General features: G+C 40.9%; 1 protein-coding gene across 3 annotated transcripts in view; it reads left to right on the plus strand.

Annotated features, from left to right (window-relative positions):
• nlk2 (nemo-like kinase, type 2) overlaps window positions 1–17,575 on the plus strand; it is a 186,258-nt gene that overhangs the window by 163,363 nt on the left and 5,320 nt on the right. For all 3 annotated transcript variants that reach the window (XM_087977283.1, XM_087977281.1, XM_087977282.1), the window contains 3 exons: window positions 9,150–9,236; window positions 9,742–9,940; window positions 12,178–12,271. In XM_087977283.1, coding sequence (XP_087833409.1) covers window positions 9,150–9,236; window positions 9,742–9,940; window positions 12,178–12,271 — 380 coding nt within the window. The remainder of the gene's footprint in view (window positions 1–9,149; window positions 9,237–9,741; window positions 9,941–12,177; window positions 12,272–17,575) is intronic.

Genomic DNA, 17,575 nt, shown 5'->3' on the forward strand with positions numbered 1-17,575 from the left:
CCATCTAACTGAAGAAATCCTTGACATCTCAATTTTAAATGAGTTTTCCTTACTCTAACTGTATTCTTTTGTTCAAAACTCCCTCACTAGTGGAAACAACTTTTCAACATATACCCAATCAACTCCCCTCAAGCATTTGTGTGTCAATAAACCATAATGAATAATGGTTTAACCTGTTTAGCTGTTTTTGATCATTTAACCTTTCATCCTGGAAATCAGCCTGGTGAATGTCTTTTGAAATGCCTTCAATGCCAGTGCATTCATCCTTAAATGCAGGACCAAATCTATATAAAAACATATTCTAAAGATTTACCACCCTGAGTGATATTCCTTAGTGTACTAAAAATCATATTGCCTTGAGTTCTGATGATATGAATTGGTGTCATCTTAGCTAATACATCTGTTAAATGGTACAGTTGATTTTCTATTACAACTGAGGTGAAATTGTGTCCAAGCTCTCTGATCTTTACCTTTCCTTCAATTCATTGTTACAACATTGACAAGTAGAGGAAGGATTGAATTTTGTTGTGCTCTAAACGCTGCTGATTCAATGCAAGCTCACACTTGAGAGCCACTTAGTTCAGGTACCAAAAGCTGGAAAGGTTTATGGAATTAAGAGAAATCAGCATTTTGAGAGAAGGGAAAAGTCACAACTTCTTTATTGTAGCTTTTTTAAAGAAGTCAGTTTTCAACATTTATTAATAAGTAATTGGTAACTCTTACTGAATGAAATAACCTATATTCTAATCAAATCTTAATGCACTTTGAACAATATTATTAAAAAGTAAAACAGTTCCTGTTTTTATGTGAAATGAGGGATTCAGAAAGGTGAGAAATCAATCATAAATGGGTCAGAGTGCAAATATTTTTGCTGATGAAAATAGGCATCACCAAAACGAAATTCACTCGGGTGCCAATTTGTGCTTTTGGAAGTTTCCTGTTTTTCACTTGAATGCTAAAGATATGGAAAACTATAGGGATCCTGCTGCTGCCCTGAGCTGACCCTTTTCAAAGCAAACCAGAAATGTTGAATTAAAAATATCTGACAGTTATCATTGTATTGTCAACTTACCAAGCACTAATATCTCAAATTATTGGAAATGTTCAATGTTAATACAGAATTATTTAAACACCTCTGTCCTGTGATTTGTGACTATAGCTTTAGTTGAAATAATATTTTGCTAGATGAATAATTCAGCTATTTTTAAATTCCAAATGTATAATTTAATATCCCATTAACTTCAAATACCTAAAAGTATGCCAGTCTGTGGATTTTGCCTAATTAGAGACAAAATTAAGACAAATCTGAGCATAATCATTAAAGAAACAGTTTAATTGATGGTTCAATTGGTAAATGTACTGTGAAATGTTACTGAGCTGTAAATCCGGAAAGGCTCAAAGTTCCATCCCTTTTCTCAAAGTTAGCTAATTATTTTGTAACGTGATTGTCTCTCAACTGCTCTCTAAAATAGCTCAACAAACCAATCTTTTGTATCATGCTGCGACAAAATCCAAAAGAAGGAACAAAACTGAATGGACTGTCCAACGTCTTAAGTTTCAAAAAGTATGAAGGCAATCATTGTTCAATTGACCCTGAGAAATCTTCTTTAATATCTGGGGTTTGTGACAAAATTGGGAGAGCTGTCCTTCATTCTGATGGAATCACACTCTGCAGACAATGCTATTTCCATCCCTGAATATATCCTATCCCGTCAACAGGATAGAATTGCTCGAGCTGGCAGCTCTGGGAGTCCTCGATGTTACTTCTGGAGCCCAGAAATCTCATGGCATCAACTGAAAACTGAGAGCCTCCACGTGATTACAACTTGCCTACCTGGAGATAGACACCCCAACAAGCTCTTACAGTTCAATTACAACATTGGTGTCTACCTGACAATATGGAAATTGCCCACATATGTCCTGTATGTACAAAGCAGGACAAATCCAACCCAGTCCCTATTTTTCAGTCATCACCGAGATGATTTAAAGTGTCATCAACAGTGCTTTCAAGCAGCACCTGCTCACTGGCACCCAAATTGGGTAAAAGGGCTGAATTTACGAGGTCGGAGTGACGGCCCTTGACTCACAGGCCGTATTTGACCAAGTGTGGCATCAATGAGCCCAAGCAAAGTAGAACAAATGGTTATCAGGGGCAAAGTCTCTGCTGAATGGAATCATTTCTGGTATGTAGGAAGATGGTTGTAGTTGTTGAGGTCAGTTGTCACACCTCCAGGACATCTTTGCTAGAGCTCAAGTTAATGTCCTCGACTCCACCATCTTCAGTTGCTTCATCAATCACTTTCCCTCCTTCATAAGAGATGACGTGTGCAATCATCAGAACATTCCCAATATTCAGCACCATTCACAACACCTCAGATACTGAAGCAGGCCATGTTCAAATACAGAATTTCTGGACAATATCCAGGCTTGGGCTGACAAACGGCAAGTAACATTACACCCCACAAATGCCAGGCAATGACCATTTATAATAAAAGACTATCTAATTACCACCCCTTGATATTCAATGTTGCTACCATCACTTAATCTCCCACAATCAGCATCCTTGCCACTGACCAGAAACTCAACTGGACTCTCCACATAAAGACAGTCCTAACAACAGCAGATCATAGGCCAGGAATACTGTGAGTAAGTCACTTCCTGAGTCCAAGTCCACCTTCGACAAGGCACAAGTCAGGGGTGTGATGGAATACTTCCCAATTGCCCGAATAGATGCAGCCCAAACCAGACTCCAGAAGCTTGACATCCAGGACAAAGTGATCAGCTTCGTTGGCACCATATTGACAGGCAGCCACTCCCCCCTCCTCTGACGCTGAATAGCAGCAGTGTGTACTGTCTACATGATGCACTGCAGAAATTTAAAGAAGTTCCTTAGATAGAAAAGATCGTGGTTTTGGAAGGAGCTATCTAGAAGGACAAAAACTGCAGATACATGGGAATGCCGTCGACTGCAAATTCCCCTCCAAGTCACTGACTATCCTGATTTGGAAATATATCACTCTTCATTCACTGTCGTTGGTCAAAATCCTGGAGTTCCTTTCCTAAGGCATTGTGGATCAACTTGTAGCACATAGACTGCAGCTGTTCAAGAAGGCAGCTCACAACAACTTTCTCAAGGGCAACTAGGGCCCAGCAATAAAATGCTGGTTCAGCATGCAAAACTAGTCCCACAAGCAAATTAAAATAGAACGAACATCCATACACCCACTCCCAGCTGGTGAAGCTGTGTACCTGTGTTGAACGCCACTCGAAGGAAGTGCTGAGTGGGAATTTTACAAAATGTATTGGTAGGGTTGTGGGTCATGGGGGTGGAGCTTCATGTGTCACCAAGAGTGGCTCAGTAGCACTGCTACTGGCTGGGTCCTACAGGACACAGCTGTTAAAGTTCCATCTGCAATAAATAGTAAGGGAACCATTAGGCAGGGAAAAAAAAATCCTTGAGCTTGTCCTTGCTAGTCTAACTGCTGATGATTCTGTCCAGGATATTGCTTGTGCAGAAGATTTCCTGTCTTTAGTTGTGGATACTACCTATGTGCAGCACTATGACCATGTTAAATGGGCCAGACTTTGAAAAGGTCTAGCAAACAAGAACTGAGCAGCCACATGAGAATGTGAGCTATCAGCAGTAGAATTATAATTGACCACAGTCTGTAACTTCATGATCTATACCCACTGTACCATTACCATCAAGTCAGGCGATCTAAGTTGGTTCAGTGAAGAGTGCAAGAGGATACACTAGAGCCAGCAGGCATATCTAAAAATGGTGGCAGCCTTATGATGCTACAACACAGGACTACTACTTATGTGCCAAATAGCTCCGGCTGCATACAGTAAACAGGTTTATTCAATTAGGCAATTAAAAGATCTGTTCTAAGGTCTGCTGTGCTGTCCCATCATGACATGAGTGGTGGTTGAAAATTAAACAGGTAACAGGAGGTGGAGACTTCACAAGTATCACTGTCCTGAATGATGGGCAGTACAGCACATAAGTGCAAAAAAATAACTGAAGTATTTGCATATATTTTCAACCAGAAGTGTCAAGTGGATGATCCATTTCAGTGTCCTCCTGAGATCCTCAGCATCACAGATTTACCCGTCGTCAGTCTATACCACATGATAAAAAGAAATGACTGAAGACCCTAGATACTGTAAAGATTATGGACTCTGACAGTAATCTGGCAATAGTACTGAATGTGCTCCAGGACGAGTCTTACCCCAAGTATTTTTAACATAGCTGCAGCACTGGCATCCATCAAACAAGGTAGAAGATTGTCTAAGTATGCCCTATGCACAAAAAGCAGGATGAATCCAACCTAGCCAGTTACTGCCCCATCAGTCTGCTCTCTATCATAAGCCCAGGAACTGGAGGAGTTGTCAACAGTACAATGAAATGCCACTGCAAAGGAATAATCTGTTTACTCAATATAGCTTCTACCAGGGTCCCCCTCCCCTCCTGACCTCATTACAGCCTTGGTCCAAATATCAGCAAAAGAACTGAACTCTGGAGGTGAAGTGTGAGTGACTGTCCTTGATATGAAGGCAGCATTGAACCAAGAACAACATCAAAGAACCCTAGCAAAACTGAAGTCAATAGGAATTGAGGGAAAAGGTCCCTGCTTGTAAATCATAAAGATTATGACTGTGGTTGTTGGAGGCCAATCATCTCAGCCCCAGAGCATCACTGCAGGAGTTCAAAATAGTGTCCTCGGCCCATTCAGTGATAACTGCTTCATTGTAAATAACTTTCCTTCCAACTTAGGGTCAGGAGTTTAGGAGAATATATAATTTCGAAACTTGTCTCATTGATTGCACTATTCAACATGAGGAGAAAGTGAGGTCTGCAGATGCTGGAGATCAGAGCTGAAAATGTGTTGCTGGAAAAGTGCAGCAGGTCAGGCAGCATCCAGGGAACAGGAGAATCGACGTTTCGGGCATAAGCCCTTCAGGAATTCCAGGGAACAGGAGAATCGATGTTTCGGGCATAAGCCCTTCTTCAGGAATTCCTGAAGAAGGGCTTATGCCCGAAACGTCGATTCTCCTGTTCCCTGGATGCTGCCTGACCTGCTGCACTTTTCCAGCAACACATTTTCAGCACTATTCAACATGATCATGGCTGATCTTGGATTTCAATACTGCTCCTGTTCTGTCTTCCATTACATTTGATGCCTTAAGTCTCTCCAAATCTATCAAAGCAATTTTGTGACTTGGCCTCCATATCCCTCTGTGAGAAGAGAATTTTTTTTCTCCCCTTCATTCATGGCATGTCGGCATCGGTGGTGTCCACTGTGCAGAGGACGATTCAAAATCAAACATTTTACTGTGGGTCTAGAGTCACATGTAGGCTAGATGAGGTAAGGAGAGTAGTTTCCATTCCTAAAGGACATCAGTGAACCAGATGGGGTTTTCTTACAATCAACAGTTTCATGGTCATCATTAGACTCTTTATTCCAGATTTTGTTTTTATTGAATTCATATTCCATATCTGCCATTGTGGGATTCAAATCTGGGTCCCTAGAATGTTAACTGAGTCTTTGGATTAATAATCCAGCAATAATACCATCACCAGTCCAAAAATGTGCAGGTTAGGTGAATTGGCTATGCTAAATTGCCCGTAGTGTTAGGTGAAGGGGTAAGTGTAGGGCAATGGGTCTGGGTGGGTTATTCTTCGGAGGGTCAGTGTGGACTTCTTGGGCCGAAGGGTCTATTTCCACACTAAGTAATCTAATTTCATTCCTTAGTTTACTCCCCTGCAGATATTCACCACCAACAGGATATGTTTGCAAAATCACGTTTGTGACTCCTCAGTTGCTGAAGCAGTCTGTTTCCATATGTGTCAAGACCTGTGCGACATCCAGGCTTGGGCTGATATATATAGCATGAACATTACTCACTGCATAAAGGCCATCTTGAGCATGAGAGAATCTAACCATTGCTTTTATTCAATGCCATCACCATCACTGCTCCACTATCAATATCCTGGGAGATTACCGTTAACCAGAAACTAAACTGGAACAGCTGCCTAAGTACTGTAGCCACAAGAAAAGTCAGATATTTGAAATTCTGGGGCAAGTAACTCCCTCCCTGTTCCAAAGACTGTCCACCCTATAAAAGGCACAAGCCAGGAGTGTGATGGATTATTCAGAGTCAAAAGGTGTGGTGCTGGAAAAACACAGCCGTTCAGGCAGCATCTGAGAAGCAGAAGTGTTGACATTTTGAGCATAAGCTCTTCATCAGGAATGTGGGGGAGGCACAAGGGGACGAGGGATAAATGGGAGGTGTGGGGTTGGGAGGGAAGGTAAGTGGGAATGCGGTAGGTAGATGGAGGTGAGGTGTGAGGTGACGGTGGTAGGTCGGAACGGAGCATGGAGCGGATAGGTGGGAAAGGAGGTGGAGAGGTAGGATAGATCAAGAGGGCAGTGCCAAGTTGGAAGGTTGGATCTGGGATAAGTGGGGTGGAGGGGAGATGAGGAAACTGGTGAAATCAACATTGATCGGATTATTTCCCATTTGCCTGGCTGAATCAACAACAATAAAGCTTTACTCCACTCGGGTCAAAGGAGTTCACATGATTGATATCCCATCCACCACCTTCGCAAATGTATTCTCTTTGCCGTCGATGCAGAGTGGCAGCAGTGTGTTACCATCTAAAAGATGCACTGCATTCACTCACCAAGGCTGTTTCAATTGCATCTGCCAAACCACAATCTTTACCACCCAGAAAGCCATGGACAGCAAATATAAGGGAACACCACCGTCACCTGCAAGCTTCCTTCTACAAATGCACCATCTTGACTTGGAACTATATTCCACTCACTCACTGCTGGATCAAAATCCAGGTACTCGCTTCCTAATAATACAGTGGGTGTCCCTAACCCCAAGGAAGACTGTGGTTTAAGAAGGCAGCTCACAACCACTTTCTGCAAGGTAATTAGGAATTGGTAATAAAAACTGATTTAATCAGTGACGACTACATCCAATAAGTGAAAGAGAAAATGTCTGCCAGTTATGGATAGCCAACAAATCCTGGCCTAGCCAATGATGATGTCATCTCATGAACAAATAATAGAAGCTGTACTTATGATCTAAGAGCTGTCAGTGACCCCTGACCTGACCCCGGACCCACGAATCCATGAGAGCCACTGGTCGTTTTGCCCTGATGTATCTCACTCTATAATGCATAGTTTGGGGAGCAATTTAGTTAAATAAAAACTTCTGGCACACTGCTTGTAACTCCTGGTATAAAGGATCAGTTGAGACAATACTCAAGATCTGCATTTTACAGGGAGTGCTACTCCTGTCTAAAATAACATATATTGAAAGTGCTGGTACAAGTGGATTGCCCTTATGTAAAAATGAAGATGTTTTACTTCCTTAATTTGAATTTTTCCAGAACTTTTCAACTTTGATTAAAGAAGCAATCACAATGCCCTAAAGAAAGGAATTGCATAGATTAGGCCTAGCATGGTTCATTTTTCTTTTCTTGTGTCATTGTGTCTCTCACTTAATTATTCCCTGACACATGATTAGCAGAGCATCTTTTCCTTGTCTACATCAGTTCTGAACCAGTGTGGAGTCTTGGAAAGGTTGACTTATCTTGTAATTAATAATCACCATATCTCCTCTTCCCACTGATCTAATACTGACTACAGGAATTTGAATTGATGCTTTCCAAATTAGGTAAATGTGAATACACGAATATACTTCCTGCTACAAAAATGTTTAAGCTAATGTTTAAATTTGTACCAAATTGCCAATATTCTGTTCAACTTTGTTTTAAAGTATATTTTGTGAATATAGTGAGATCAGTAATGGGATTTTAAGTGCATTGCATTGGTTTGTAACAAGATTTCACAAGCTTGCAAAATACAAAGTTTTATAAGTGAGAAGTCGTCAACTCTGTAAAATAAGTATCATTTCCTGCTTTACACTCGAGTTTGCATTGGTGAGAAGCCACTTAGTCTGGAGCATAAATTGGGTGTGAAGCCAAGCACAGACTCCAAAGTAAATACTCCTAGAGTCCTAATTCTACTTCAGTAAAAGCAAAATACTGCAGATGCTGGAAATCTGAAATAGTGCTACAATCTGCTAGTGAGAGACAGTTAACATTTCAAGTCCAGCAAGACTAATTCAAAACTGAGAGGTAGAAATGTGATAGATTTTACTGTTGCAAAGTAGAGTGGGCAGATTGAAGATAGGGCAAAGAGTGGAAGAGACTAAATGTCAAAGATGTCCACAGAAAGAAGAACATAAGAACAGGAGTGGACTGTTGAGCTTTTTGAACCAGTTCTGCCATTCAATGAGATCATGACTGATCTATGACCTAATTCAATATGAATACTTTTGAATACCCTGGTATTTGTTGATGTTTCTATGTTCCCTTAATACCTTTGCTTAACAATTTATCTACTTCCAATTCAAAATTAGCAATTGATCCAGCATCCACTGCCATTTATGGAAGTGACTTCCAAACATCTAACAGTTTGTGTAGAAGTGCCTCCTAACATTTTTCCTGAACAGTCTGGCCATAATTCTCAGACTATGCCCCCTAGTCCTAGAATCCCAAATGAATGGAAGTAGTTTATCTACCTGTTTTTTCTTGTTAATACCATGAAGACTTTGATCAGATCATATCTTAACCTTCTAAATTCTAGAGAAAAAAGCCTAATTAATATAATCACACCTTTTAAATTAATCCCTGAAGTCCAGGTATCATCCTTTAAACCTACGTGTACTGTTGTGCTCCCTCCAAGGCCAATGCATCTTTCCTAAAGTATGGTGCCCAGATCTGTGCTCCTTATTCCAAGTAAGGTCTAACCGGGGATTTGTATAAAGAAACAAACCATTGGTCCAGAATGCGGTAATGGCAGAATAAAGAGCATCACTGTTTGAAAGCAGAAACATGAGTGCAAGATATATTTGATACAATACAAACTAGAACACAGTGTCAACATGATTTTAAATAGGACCTTTTTGAACAACAAAATAAGTAAAGCAGAACACAGAACTATTTTGGTCATGTTATTGTCTTAACTTTACCCCATGGTATGTGTATTTACTTTATAAAAAAAAAGGCTTGTTTCATGTACAACTGGTAATCTTTGTTTCCACATTATTACACCCTCTCCCCACAGCCATCACTTCCTGTCCTTTACACACTATCCAGCCAGGCTACCCATGAAGCTGTCCACCTCCTCTGCAGAATGTTAGTTTTTGATCCTGTGAGTATATTGTATTTTATACTGTAAAATCCTTCTTGATGTGAAAACATAGCCAGTCTGCATTCTCTATTACATTACAATACTTTATTAAAAAGTTCTCAACCAATACTGATTTCTTGAATAATGGTACTCAGTTACTGAACCTTAAGATTACTATCTTGAGCCTCCTGTAGTCTTGCAATTAAGTTGATGCAATAATGTTGGGAAATTCTGTAGTTGGGGGTGTTATGACCATTTTTCGCAGCTCTGCATATGTCATTTCAACTTCATTTTACAAATTACTCTAAATATTATCCCATTTGAAACCACTTAAATGTCTTTCATAGAAAGTAATAGATTAGGCTGGGTCATTTAATATTGATAGATATGGTTTAAATGAACTTTTTTGGCTTATTTCATGAGAACATCATCTCGAGGAAGGTGTATAATATTACTCAATTCTCACATCAAATTACAATAAAATTATCAAGTTATTGGATAAAGCTTTTGTTCCCTTATGCTGTAGTCAAAAAGAATCTCTGCAAAGGATGCCCTGGCTCATCCATACTTGGATGAAGGACGGCTCCGGTACCACACTTGTATGTGCAAATGCTGTTATACCACCTCTACAGGACGTGTTTACACCAATGATTTTGAGCCCATCACTAATCCAAAATTTGATGACAGCTTTGAAAAAAACCTGACATCTGTTCGGCAGGTTAAAGGTCAGTGTAATTTTGAATATTATTTTATAGTTAGAGCGTTCTGATCTGAAGCCTAAAATTGTGTACTAGTTATTTTTAACCAGTAACATTTTGTTATTGATCGAACAGAATGTATTATTCTTGATACCCTTCCTCTTAAGACTGTTGTTGGGCTACTTATTTCACTATTCAATTGTCATACAAAGCAGGTCGCAAGTTAATCACCTCTTCTATTAAGGTTTGGTGGTAGTATAGTAGAACACTACAGTCAGTCAAGGATTCCACTCCAAATTAATTGACTTGACGGATATGTGGTAATGTATCAGGTTGCAACACACTGAATAATTTCTCAGCTTTGGGGCTATCCAGACTTAACACTTTGCTAACATAGTAATTTTCAGTTAACTGGTTCTTGCCTATGTAACTGTATTATAGCATTCTCATGAGTTATCGCATTCAGCAGAGAAACATTTAATGGCAATCATATAGCTGGGGACATTGCAGTGAGGAAGTATGCTCAAATGTACTTGGGTGGTGTATGGAATTGCTGTCTGTTTTCCATTCCTGAGTTTTATCACCTTCCTGTGACTTTAATTTATGAAACAGAAAGCCATCTTGATTGAGTACTGAATGTTCAGTAATTCGCAAATTTGCTTGATGATGTGTTGATAGAAATGTGCTCCAGGAGAAAGTGAGGACTGCAGATGCTGAAGGTCAGAGTCGAAAAGTGTGGCATTGGAAAAGCATAGCAGGTCAGGCAGCATCCGAGGAGAAGATGAATCAACATTTCGTGCATAAGCCATCCCTGATGAAGGACTTATGCTCAAAATGTCGATTCTCCTGTGTCTGATGCTGCCTGACCTGCTGTGCTTTTTCAATGTCACACTTTTCAACTAGAAATACATTCCAATTGATCGTAAAGAAATCACTGATGTTGGAGGTTTGAAAATATAACAACATTTGCATCCAATTATGTTACAAATGCATGAAAGCAGCTTCATGTGACGATATTGTCAGTTGTCCTTGCACATAATTTCTTTTACAAGTCAGATATCTAAGAAATGCCTGGCCTCCTTTCAACTCTTGGACACAACAACACAATTGATATTGAGACTCTTCTAGGTGAATATTAGGAAAACCAAAACTATTACCTTTGATCCCCAACTCCAATTCGGCCCACTTGTCACTAATTCCATCCTCCTCTTTTACCACTTACTGCACTTCTTTGGCATATGACTCAATTTAAACAAGCTTTTGAAGTACCCATCCTTTCCATCAGCAAAGCCACGTGCTTCCATCTCTACAACATCTGCTCCTCTGCATCAACAAAACTTATTGTTGTGCCTTTTTTGGAATGCCACTTTAAATTTCTTTCCAATGTCCTCCTTGTGAACCTCCCATTCTCCACCCTTCATTAACTCCTAAGATTTCTAAATTTTTACAGCTAATATCCAGTTCTGCATTCATGTCACAATTCCCCATTATCCCTATTCTGGACAATTCCCAGTTCACCCATATTTAGATTTAAAAGCATCTGCCTCATCGTTAAGTCACTGGGGCCTTGGTACACCCTGTCTTTGCACTATTTTCCAGTCGTTTCATTTGGCATATGGCTGTTCTGACAAAGGGTCACTAGACTTGAAGTGTTACTTCTGTATTTTGCTGTCCACAGATGCTGCCAGACCTGCTGAGTTTCTCCGGCAGTTTGTTTTTCCTTTGGATCTCCAGCATCCACAGTTCTTTTTTTATTTAAACTTTTTTTATAAACCCCTCAGTCCTCTGACTGTGGCTTTTTATATTTGCCTGCTACCTTCATCCCACTAGTGGTGATAAAGACATTGCCTCGGTCCAATTCTTTGAAAGGACCCCTCAAAGCTCATACACCTGTCTACTACTACTACTACTACTACCCCTTCTAAAGCCTTCTGAGAAGTCATTCATGTAACCAAGCTCTGTTTGCACCTCTTAATGTCTTCCTTCTTGACCTGCCCTGTGTTCCTTTTATGTTTTCATTTATAGCTCTGAGAATGCCCCCAGCCAGTTTACAATATTAAAACATTTAATAAGTGTGTGTCAGGAACTTGCAGGATCACCCTTTATTATGTTTTGAAGTTCCAGTGCAGATTTAGCCTTAATGATGCAGAGGTTTACATGTATACATAGTTAACAGGTTCAATTATTCACATCTTAAGCCACAATGGCTTAAACAGCAGGAAGTTATATTGTTATGACAATATATTTAATTTTCTGCTCTACAGAGCTCATTCATCAATTCATTCTGGAACAGCAGAAAGGGAACAGGGTTCCACTATGCATCAACCCACAGTCTGCTGCATTTAAAAGCTTTATCAGGTATGATGCAGGCATTTCTTTGATGTAATAATGGTTTCGCTATTAACAGCTGATTGTCTTTGGTGCGGGATAGTTGTTTGCAGGCTGATATTGAACCGTGGAGGAACAATGGCGGATATTTCTGTGTATAATACAGAGGTTGCAGGATCAGTTCATTCCTAAAAGGAAGAAAGATCCCAGGAGGAGGCATGGGTGGCCGTGGCTGACGAGGGAAGTAAAGAAACATATAAAGTTAAAAGAGAAAAAGTATAACATAGCTAAGATAAGTGGGAAAACTGAGGACTGGGAAGCTTTTAAAGAGCAACAGAGGATTTCGAAGAAGGAAATACGCAGAGGAAAAATGAGGTGCGAAAGTAAACTGGCCAAGAATATTAAGGAGGATAGTAAAAGCTTTTTTAGGTATGTGCAAGGCAAAAAAATGGTTAGGACAAAAATTGGGCCCTTGAAGACAGAAACAGGGGAATATATTACTAGGAACAAAGAAATGGCAGAGGAATTAAATGGGTACTTCAGATCTGTGTTCACTGGGGAAGACACAAGCAATCTCCCTGAGGTAACAGTGGCTGAAGGACCTGAACTTAAGGGAATTTATATTTGCCAGGATTTGGTGTTGGAGAGACTGTTAGGTCTGAAGGTTGATAAGTCTCCGGGGCCTGATGGTCTGCATCCCAGGGTACTGAAGGAGGTGGCTCGGGAAATCGTGGATGCGTTGGTGATTATTTTCCAGAGTTCAATAGATTCGGGGTCGGTTCCTGAGGATTGGAGGGTCGCTAATGTTGTACCACTTTTTAAGAAAGGTGGGCGAGAGAAAGCAGGAAATTATAGACCAGTTAGTCTGACCTCAGTCATGGGAAAGATGCTGGAGTCTATTATAAAGGATGAAATTACTGCACATCTGGATAGTAGTAACAGGATAGGACAGAGTCAGCATGGATTTATGAAGGGGAAATCATGCTTGACTAATCTTCTGGCATTATTTGAGGATGTAACTATGAAGTTGGGCGAGGGAAATCCAGTAGATATAGTGTACCTGGACTTTCAGAAAGCTTTTGATAAAGTCCCACACAGGAGGTTAGTGAGTAAAATTAGGGCGCATGGTATTGGGGGCAAAGTACTAGATTGGATTGAAAATTGGTTGGCTAATAGGAAACAAAGGGTAGTGATAAACGGCTCCATTTCGGAATGGCAGGCAGTGACCAGTGGGGTACCGCAGGGATCCGTGCTGGGACCGCAGCTTTTTATAATATATGTTAATGATATAGAAGATGGTATCAGTAATAACATTAGCAAATTTGCTGATGATACAAAGCTGGGTGGCAGGGTGAAATGTGATGAGGATGTTAGGAGATTACAGGGTGACCTGGACAAGTTAGGTGAGTGGACAGATGCAGTTTAATGTGGATAAATGTATGGTTATCCACTTTGGTAGCAAGAACAGGAAGGCAGACTACTACCTCAATGGAATCAATTTATGTAAAGGGGCAGTACAGAGAGATCTGGGTGTTCTTGTACACCAATCAATGAAGGCAAGCATGCAGGTACAGCAGGTAGTGAAGAAGGCTAATAGCATGCTGGCCTTCATAACAAGAGGAATTGAGTATAGAAGCAAAGAGGTGCTTCTGCAGCTGTACAGGGCCCTGGTGAGACCACACCTGGAGTACTGTGTGCAGTTCTGGTCTCCAAATTTGAGAAAAGACATTCTGGCTATTGAGGGAGTGCAGAGTAGGTTCACGAGGTCAATTCCTGGATGGCAGGATTACCTTACACTGGAAGATTGAAGCGACTGGGCTTGTATACCCTTGAGTTTCGAAGATTGAGAGGGGATCTGATTGAGACGTATAAGATTATGAAAGGATTGGACACTCTGGCAGTAGGAAACATATTTCCACTGATGGGTGAGTGCCGAACCAGAGGACACAGCTTAAAAATACGGGGTAGACCGTTTAGGACAGAGCTCAGGAGAAACTTCTTCACCCAGAGAGTGGTGGCTGTGTGGAATGCTCTGCCCCAGAGGTTAGTATTTATTGCTTGTTGCTAGTTGTCTTTGAGAAGGTGGTGAGCTGCCGCCTTGAACTGCTGCTGTTCATTTGCTGTAGTTGAACCCACCGTGCCATTACGGAGGGATATCTGTGGTGTTAACCCAGTGGCACTGAATGAAGAGTAATGTAATTGCAAGTCAAGATAGTGGCTGAGAGGTGAATTTGCAAGTGTTGGTGTTCCCATCTATCAGTTGTCTTCGTCCTTCTAGATGGTGCTAGTTATGAGTTTGAACAAAGATGTCAAAGGAGTCTTAATGAATTTCTGTAGTGCATCTTGTAATGATACACAATGCTGCTACTGAACATCAGTAGTGGAAGGAGTTATGATGTGTCAATTAAGGAGGCTGGCAAACTTGAATGTTGGTGCTGTGCTCATCTAGGCAAGTGGGCACTATTCCACCACAGCCAATTTATGTCTTGTAGATGGTGGACAGGCTTTTGGGAGTCAGGAGGTGAATTACTTGCTACTGGAGTCCTAGTCTCTGACTTCCTCTTGTAACCACAGTACTTACATTGCTAGTCCAGTTCAGTTTCTAGTCAATGGTAAATTCCAGGATATTCATAGTGGAGGATTCAGTGATGGTAATGTCATGGGGTGGTGATTAGATTCTTTCCTGTCAGGACGACTTGTGGTTCAAATGTTACTTGCCACTTGTCAGCCCAACCCTGGATGTTATCCGGACCTTGCTACGTTTGGACATAGACTGCTTCAGGATCTGAGAAACTGTAAACAGTGCTAACTATTGTGCTGTCATCTGCGAACATTGCCACTTCTGACCTATAAGATAAAAAAAAATCATCGAACACAACAATGAGGAATCCCTGCAGAGGTGACCTGGAGCTGAGATGACAGACCCCGAGCAATCAAAACCAGCTTCCTTTGTCCAGTCTGACTCCAACCAGCAGACAGATTTCCCAAAATTCCTGTTGACCCAATTTTGCTGGGTCTCCTTGATGCTACACTTCATCAAATATGGTCTCAATTTTAAGGGCACTCACATCACCTCTGTAATTAACTCTTTTGTCTATGTTTGAACTAAAGCTAAAACTCAGGAGCTGAGAGGCCCAAGCAAATCCCCAAACTCAGCTTCCATGAAATTTTTGCTAAGCAAGTGCTTCTTGATAGTATTGTTGATTACACCTTCTTTCACTTAACTGATGATTTGAAAGTAGATTAATTGGGTGCTCATTTGCCAGGTTGGATTTGTCCTGTTCTTTGTGTACAGGACATATCTGAGAGTGTGTCCACGTTATTGGATAGATATCAGTGTTATAACTGGAATGGAAAAGCTTGGCTACGGGTGCAAAAAACTCTAGAGCTCAAGCCTCGAATGTTATCAGCATACCTAACCTTTTACAGCATTCAGTTCTTCTGTCTGTTTCTTAATATCATGTGGAGTGAATAGAATTCGCTGAAGCCTAGCATTTGTGATGCTGGGGCGCAAGAGGATACCGGGATGAATCGTCCACTCAACACTGGCTGAAGGTGAATGCAAATGCTTCAGCCTTATGTTTTGGAGAGGGATATTTTATAAAGCCTCTTCCTTTTGTTTAATTTTCTGTCACTGTTCATAGTTAGATGGTGGCAGCATTGAAGAGCTTAGTTCTCATCCATCTGTAGTGGAATTGCTTAGTTCTACTTCAAATGTTTATCACTTGCTGTTTGGCACATGGCTAATCCTATTTTGTAGCTCCACCAAGTTGACACCTTATTTTTAGGTATACCTGGTGCTGCTCCTGAAATGCCACTATGCCCTCCTGCCCTTTGCGTTAAACCAGAGATAAACCTTGGGCCTGATGGTAATGGTAGAATGGGGGGAATATGCTGAAGTATGATGTGCAGATTATGTTGGAGTATAATTCTGCTACCACTAATGACCCACTGCACTTCACAGATGCCCAAGCATTAAGTTGCTAGATCTGTTAGAAATATCTCATTCAGCACAGTGATAGAACCACACATGATGGCAAGTATTCTCAGTCTTGCTAACTGTAGACAGACTTCATATTTGCTTGGATTAATCTTGTATCCCAAATCTAATACCTAAAGATTTGTGCTGGAAAACAATCATTTAGTTTGTTTCTGTTTTCAATTATCAAAGATTTGGATAAATTGTATAGAAGGTGTGAATATCAGCAGTCAATTTTTTACCAACTTATTTTTGTTGGGGTGATTGCAAGGGCAGGTGCAGACAGCGCAAAACAGAAGATGTATTTAAGCATATGCACCAATAACTTTAGGCAATAAATGTTCAAAATATGGGTTCAGTGAGTCATAGAGATGTACAGCATGGAAACAGACCATCAGTCCAACGCATCCATGCCGACTAGATATCCCAACCTAATCTAGTCCCATTTTCCAGCACTTGGCCAATACAACCCTTCCTATTCATATACCCATCCAGATGCCTTTTAAATGTTGCAATTGTACCAGCCTCCACCACTTCCTCTGGCAGCTCATTCCAGATGCACAACACCCTCTGTGTGGAAAAGGTTGCTCCTTAGGTCTCGCTTCTATTTTCCCTTCTCACCCTAAACCTATCCCCTCTAGTTCTGGGCTCACCAACCCCAGGGGAATGACGGTTTATGCTATTCATGCTCCTCATGATTTTATAAACTTCTATAAGGTCACCTCTCCGCCTCCAACGCTCCAGGGAAAACAGCCCCAGCCTATTCAGCCTCTCCCTATAGCTCAAATCCTCCAACCCTGGCAACATCCTTGTAAATCTTTTTTCTGAACCCTTTCAAGTTTCACAACATCCTTCCGATAGGAAGGAGGCCAGAAGTGCACGCAATATTCCAACAGTGGCCTAACCAACATCCTGTGCAACCGCAACATGACCTCCCAACGCCTGTACTCAATGCACTGACTAATAAAGGAAAGCATACCAAACGGAGCCTTCACTATATCCTATCTGCCTGTGACTTCACTTTCAAGGAGCTATGAACCTGCACTCCCAAGGTCTCTTTGTTCAGCAACACTCCCTAGGACCTTACCATTAAGTGTATAAGTCTTGCTAAGATTTGCTTTCCCAAAGTGCAGCACCTCACATTTATCTAAATTAAACCCCATCTGTCACTTCTCACCCCATTGGTCCATCTGATCAAGATCCCATTGTAATCTGAGGTAACTTCTTCGCTGTCCACTAGACCTCCAATTTTGGTGTCATCTGCAAACTTACTAACTGTACCTCCTATGTTCATATCCAAATCATTTATATAAATGATGATGATAAAGTGGAGGGCCCAGCACCGATCACTGTGG

This window comes from Chiloscyllium plagiosum, unplaced genomic scaffold (assembly GCF_037043375.1).
Source record: "Chiloscyllium plagiosum isolate Xiang-an unplaced genomic scaffold, Cpla_swu_hap1 HiC_scaffold_31, whole genome shotgun sequence".
Classification (NCBI taxonomy): domain Eukaryota; kingdom Metazoa; phylum Chordata; class Chondrichthyes; order Orectolobiformes; family Hemiscylliidae; genus Chiloscyllium; species Chiloscyllium plagiosum.